This window comes from Ictalurus punctatus, chromosome 10 (assembly GCF_001660625.3).
Source record: "Ictalurus punctatus breed USDA103 chromosome 10, Coco_2.0, whole genome shotgun sequence".
Classification (NCBI taxonomy): Eukaryota; Metazoa; Chordata; class Actinopteri; order Siluriformes; family Ictaluridae; genus Ictalurus; species Ictalurus punctatus.
This window is the reverse complement of record NC_030425.2, coordinates 14818903-14825059: the sequence shown is the minus strand read 5'-3', so window position 1 is coordinate 14825059 and position 6157 is coordinate 14818903. Positions and strand designations below refer to the sequence as shown.

Below are 6157 nucleotides of genomic sequence, written 5' to 3'. Positions count from 1 at the left end.
ACATGAGCCTGCTTAATTAATTTCATGCATTTTCTTTGTGAGAGTCATAATCATTCATCATAACTTTGGAACTTGAATGAGTGAAAGGGTAAAAAAAAGGGGGGGAATCATGTTTAAAAATACCTATAATGCCAGTATGCTGCAAATATTCATGTTGTACAGTAATACAGTTTGGTGTTGCTGCTGAACTCCAAAAATGCTCACCCCCCCCCACCCCCCCCCACCCCCCCCCAAAAAAAAAAAGTTTATTGCCCAGCCTGTGAGTTTCATTTCAAAATACGTTAACATTTAAAACATGGCTTAGGTCATAGTTACATAAAGCAACATGGAGCTTGCCAAAATATATAAATCATGGATTTAAACCAGTTATAGAGCCTGTTAACAATCAGTGATGTCACAATAGAAAAATAAATCTTCCTAGCAACAACTACCTGATTGGATGTTTGGATTGTATTTTCTTCATTTACATAATTTGATTGTTGTCTGAATTGTTGTTTTAGAAAACAAAATAAATATTGTAATATACTATATGTATTGTATATCATAAAATTGTCAAGTAACATTTTACCAGATTGTGACAGTTCTTAAAGACCATTAGAAAACTACACTACAACTAGCACTACAAACAAAATGCTGCAATGATCTCATGCACCAGACAGAAATGGCAAAAAAAAAACCAAACAAACAAAAAACTAAACAAGTCACACATTTCAATGCCATGGTGAAAGCTCTATTATTTGCTTGGTGATGGTTTTGTTTCTTTTTGTGTCAAAACAAAGAAGATGGGCTCGGGTTGTGTAAGCTGAACAGCTCTCTGCACATAGCGATCATTACTGAGGGAGTGACCTGCCAACAGGTCTTCTCCTTTAATGAGCACTGAGGCGCACTGGCCTCTTTCTTTCTGAGTCATCATGTCTCTGCTCTGCTCGTTATGCCTGGGACAAGCTGTCCTCACATGTCCTCACATGCTGTGCTCATGGACAATCAAGACCTGATTTGACCAGTGGTGTGGACAGTTCTATGTGATTTGTGTGTCTCTCCGAAGCAACTGAAGGACACCCGTCAGTTCTGGGAATTAAGAATGGATCACCTATAAGTAAGTTAAGTGGATATTAAGAGGTGCTGGAGTCATATGGTAAACCAGGACACTTTGTAAATCAGACCTCACCTTAAAATCACAAAAAAACCACTTATTATTCTCTATAAACTGTAGCCTATAGATCATTCCATTCTGTGTGAGTGACATGTTTCATTTCATTTTGATAATGAAGTACAAATATAGGCTTTAGGTTATTGGTTTATCTGTAGTAGCAATTTGTAAATATAGGCCTAGCCTAAACCGTAAGTATATCATTTTGTCCTTATTTTTTTCGCATTTTCATTTACATTTTAGGCATCCCAGTATAAAAAACCCCATCTTCCAGCCAATTTGAAAGAACATTTTCTGTAGCATCACGCAAGACATTTAAATTGCTCAATCTGTAGCACAATATTAGCTTTTCTAAAGTATAATTGCTGTGAAAAGAGCAAAATTATACAATTATACTAAAAATAAACACTGGCTGTTGTTTATACACTGTCTATAATTGAGCTAAACCTTTAAAAAAAAAAAAACTAAAAATAAAACATGTACTTGATCAGTGTTATAGAAGTACAAATGATACATCTGATATACAAAGAAAAGTGTAACTTATTGCAAAAGAACTAACATATTGCTTTTAATAGATAGTTCAACAGTGATATAGTGGCTGTGCTAGCAAGCCCTTCTTTTGACTTGTTTTGATCAGTTTTCAGTTTTTGGGACATTACTGTGCTCAGCATGCTGTCATTTTCTAGATGACAGTGAAAAGCTGACCTGGCTACATGCTGGTAATATGTCTCAGTTTAGCTTTCTTGTTTCGACTTAAACTGATTGGATAACACATTTAGCTGATTTGAATGTTGGTTTAGAGATCTAACAAGTGCAACTAAATGTCTTCTTCATAGAAGAGAAGGAAATAAGCAATTAATTGGGCTACTCTTGAAGAACAGAATTAAGTATATTACAAAAGGAAATAAAAATGACAATATACACAGTTTCATTATAAATTCCAGCCATATGGCGAGCTCTATGGTTCGTTTTCTTTTTTCCAAGAAGCCACCTAAGGGCAGACAAAAATATAAATAAACATGGTATCCAGCTTATTACCATCAGATTCTTCACCTGAATTAACAGCCTAGATTGAGGGAGGAAGCAGCAGATTTAAAGCCTACAATACCGTTTGGGTCAGCTTTCAGAAAATTAACACAGGATAAGCTCATCATAAAAATTGCTTTCTTATGTGTTCTATGCAGTCCGAATACCACACATCCTTAGGTTTCATCATTTCACTGAAAGTTTAATGAGCTCATTGTTGTCAGATTTTGTCACTTTACTCCCTCCGTCCTCAGTTTTATCCGTTTATTTCATATACTGTTCTAATGCAGCAAAGCATAACACCTTTATGGTTTTTGGCTCAGTCCTGTCACATGGACTGCCATGTTTTGTCCATGGATTGAATATGTTCCTTGGCTTTCATCCTCAGCGCGGTAATGCTGAAGCTGCGTTGGTCAACTTCCTCCAGGGAGAATTTATCAGTAAACACCGGAGGGCACTGATACGGAGGGGGTGCCATGGGCTGCACACTTTGGTTCATGACCTGAGGGGGGTTCAGGAAGCTGTGGCTTTGATATCCGGCCTGCAGACCCTGTGCAGACCCCATGAAGTCTGGAATAGCATGCATTGGTGTAGTGTTGTTCAGGGGAGACGCTAACCAAGGGTCCAGGGGCAGCGAGTTACTCATGGGGCTCATGCTGGTGTGCATGGATGGTCGACTGAAGGAGAGCATAGGCGAGTCATGAAGCTTTACGGCGCTGGCGTCCATCTTCTCCTGACGCCTCCATTTGGCACGACGGTTCTGGAACCACACCTGGATTAAAACATGGACTTCAGAGACTTATGTAGCAGTCCTCCTGCTAAGCAGGTCTTCTCCTGGACTCTACATGACGTATCATTGGGTTTGGCTACTTCACTAATGACCTCTTGGTGTTACAGTGTCTTGTCATATTTAATTACTATAATGGAACAATTTTGTGGCTTCTGCTACAGTATATACGTACCTGTACTCGGACCTCAGGGAGGTTGACCTTCATGGCGAGCTCCTCACGGCTGTACACATCAGGGTAGTGAGACTTCTCAAAGGCACACTCCAGCTCATGGAGTTGGTATGTGGTGAATGTGGTGCGGTTTCGCCGGTGCTTTTTCTTCGGTTGCTCCACATCCGACTGCTCTGGAGAATTCCCGTCACTCTCAGCCGTTTTCCACACCTCTCTTCGCTCAGACTTACATGTGTCAGAAAATGTTTCAGGTACTACAGAATCCACAACAACAAACACACATACAGCATGAGGAAGACATTATTTACAGGGAAATGTGGCACTCTTATTACACTTTATTAATAAGTTCCAAAGGTAATACCTGCAACATCTCTTATGTATAACATAATAATAGCACAATAATAATAATAATAATACATAAATTATAACGTTTTTTATGACTAAATTTGCTGAAACATATGCATCCATAGTTCTTATTTAATTCTTAGTGTCTATTTGGTCTTAGCATTGCACAAATGTGTCCTTACAACAAATGTCATTTTGGCTTGCTCTTAGAGTTCCTCACCTTCTAATCTAAGTAGTAACAGATGTAGCCTGCTAATCCTAGTAAGATAAATGTGTCCAGGGGAAGGATACCTGTCTGTAAGAATTGCTTTTAATTTGCCATCTGCTACTCAAACAAACCTGAAATAAAAACGTACGCATATATCTGGGCTGACTGTGCTGATGTGTATGAGGGGTAAAAATAAATATATGATCAATATGTATTTGGCAAAAAAATATATATACATGTGGAGTAAAATATTGAGTTGATCAAAATGAATTGAATTAAAAAAACATGAATAGTTATTTTGATTTGATACATTATAAGATGATTTGATTAAAACAAGTAATATATATGCATTATAGCAAGGTGTGATCCACCATGACCCTGACCAGGATAAACCAGGTAATGAAAGTGAGTGAATATATAATAAATATTCTTTGGCAATGGTTTTACAGTTTATATGATAATAATTGATTTTTTTGTGATACATTTTGACTAGATTGATATACCTAGTAATATTCTTACCTAGTTTGCTTACACTCCACATGTGTGCAGGTTGGTAAATCAACTCTCAAAAGGCTTTTATTTATCTAAATCATGTTCTCATTGCAATCACATTGTACAAGAAGGCTTGCCTCTTGCAAACTATCTTAAATCGTTTGTTTCAATCTGAGAGTCTGAACTCAAGTTAGACTGCTGTTATTTGAACGCACCATGGACACCAGTGGAATGGACAAAATACTGAATATAGTTCACCCTATAAAGGAATCGTAACTATTCTCTGCCTGTGATCCAAACTGCTGGTTATACAACAAATTAACAGTAGTCCAAAAGTATGTGCCCTGTTACACCCATGAGGAACTGACCGTGAAAAGCAGGCAGCTCTGATTTGTCTCTCGGAGACACAGTGCCATAAGCGTGCATGATGTGATCTTGCTTTCCTGCATCCCCTGGACTTTCCACAGTAACTTCAGGAGGTACAGCGTTGACTCCTGGATTGAGCAAGGGCACGGGGTCCTTTGTGAAGCCCAGGATCACATCAATGCTGTGGACATGGGTCCCAACAGACACCACCGCTCCTTTTACCATCTCGTGGAAGTTGCCTGGCGAGGGGCAGCTGTCATCCACCATGTTAATAGCATCTAGTGATAAATGCATCCGAATGCTGGGACAGTCCTGGTGGAAAAACAAACTTGTGGAAGCTGGTCAAAGTTGGATTTCTCCTCTGAAATGTCCACTTTGGCATGGCAAAAAAAAAGAGAATGAGAAAAAAAAATTAATGAAATATGATAGCTGAGACATACATTTTCTGTAAAGAAAAAAAAGAAGACTATTCAAAACTGTACAATCTCTGTGTTAGTATGACTAGGCTGTCAAGCATGATTCATAAAAATCGTCAATAATTTAAATGAACGGTGTGCCTGCTTTATTTATCTTTTAAAATAAAAAGCAAAATTAAAACCAATGTACTGGTATATAGGTTGTAAAAATAATAGTAATAATAGTAAAAAACTACTACTACTAATAATAATAACAAATAAAGGCGTATACTTTTGAATAGCCTACTATTAAGCCCCATTGTATGCGGTTTGAGACGCAGCCGAAAAGTATCGCCTTACCTGAGGCGGGAGGCTCCCGGCGCGCGCGCAGTTATCTTTAACAATTGTTCACCTGTTTCATTCAGAAGGCTGAAGACTGGAGCTCACAGGAAAATGTACCTGGGCTTTTAAGCAACCATTTAACCTTACATTCACCATTTTGTCACGTTCAGAAGTTAAAATCCACTCTTCTCCGTTTCTCCTCCGGTGAAAAGCCGTGCTCTGTAAAGATAATCTCACGCGCACACTGACACTCGAACGGCGTCCAGAACGATGCCGTAAAATACCGAAAAGTACACTTTCTGTATTTCCAGTTCGACCATTTTCACGCAAGTAAAGTACAATAATAAATACCTCATAACACTGTCAAACAAGTATCTTCCTGAGCTAGAGAGAGAACCAAGATTACAGTCTGTAATAGATGAGTAAACCAAGTAGAACGTTAACTAACATCGGCTAGCTACCTATTTTGCGATCGCTTTTCTACTGGTCAGTAATAACGCTTTCACGAGCACTAAATGTTGACCAATCACAGATAAAAACTTTCTTCACGAGCGTTCTACACTGACCAATTTCAGCGAATCAGGTTGAAGAGGGGCTTTGCGTGGGCGTGGTTTAGAGAGACTCAGAAGGATGTTAACACTCGAGTAATTCCAGTACGAAAATTAACAACTGGGTGTTCAATCTGTGTGCTATACACGCAGAACAATACGAATAAACCATTCCAAAGAGTATAAAAAGCATCCCAGGGATAATAGGCGCTCATTAATTAGGCTCTCTTCCCTTGTAAGAATGACTGACAGCCGGTTTATGGTTGAATAAATACTTAAAACATGCCTGTGCTTGCTACACCAAAGGAAGACCAAACTAATGAAGC

At 38.6% G+C, this 6157-nt stretch overlaps 1 protein-coding gene across 1 annotated transcript; it reads right to left on the bottom strand.

Moving 5' to 3' along the window:
- Window positions 1-263: 263 nt before the first annotated feature.
- Window positions 264-5761, bottom strand: rx1 (retinal homeobox gene 1). Its single transcript, XM_017477436.3, has 4 exons — window positions 5302-5761; window positions 4549-4919; window positions 3139-3389; window positions 264-2948 (listed from the first exon to the last, which is right to left on the bottom strand). Exons 2-4 carry the CDS (start codon window positions 4838-4840, stop codon window positions 2505-2507), a joined length of 987 nt encoding a protein of 328 aa, XP_017332925.1. The 5' UTR covers window positions 4841-4919; window positions 5302-5761; the 3' UTR covers window positions 264-2504.
- Between the last annotated feature and the right edge of the window lie 396 nt (window positions 5762-6157).

What these genes read in the sequence shown, in the direction of transcription:
- rx1 (XM_017477436.3), bottom strand. Translation starts at nt 4,840, where the DNA reads ATGCATTTATCACTAGATGCTATTAACATGGTGGATGACAGCTGCCCC. An exon ending in AGAGCTGCCTGCTTTTCACG is followed by an intron (nt 3,390 to 4,548) that starts GTCAGTTCCTCA and finishes TGGATTCTGTAG; the next exon opens with TACCTGAAACATTTTCTGAC. An exon ending in TCCCTGAGGTCCGAGTACAG is followed by an intron (nt 2,949 to 3,138) that starts GTACGTATATAC and finishes GTTTTAATCCAG; the next exon opens with GTGTGGTTCCAGAACCGTCG.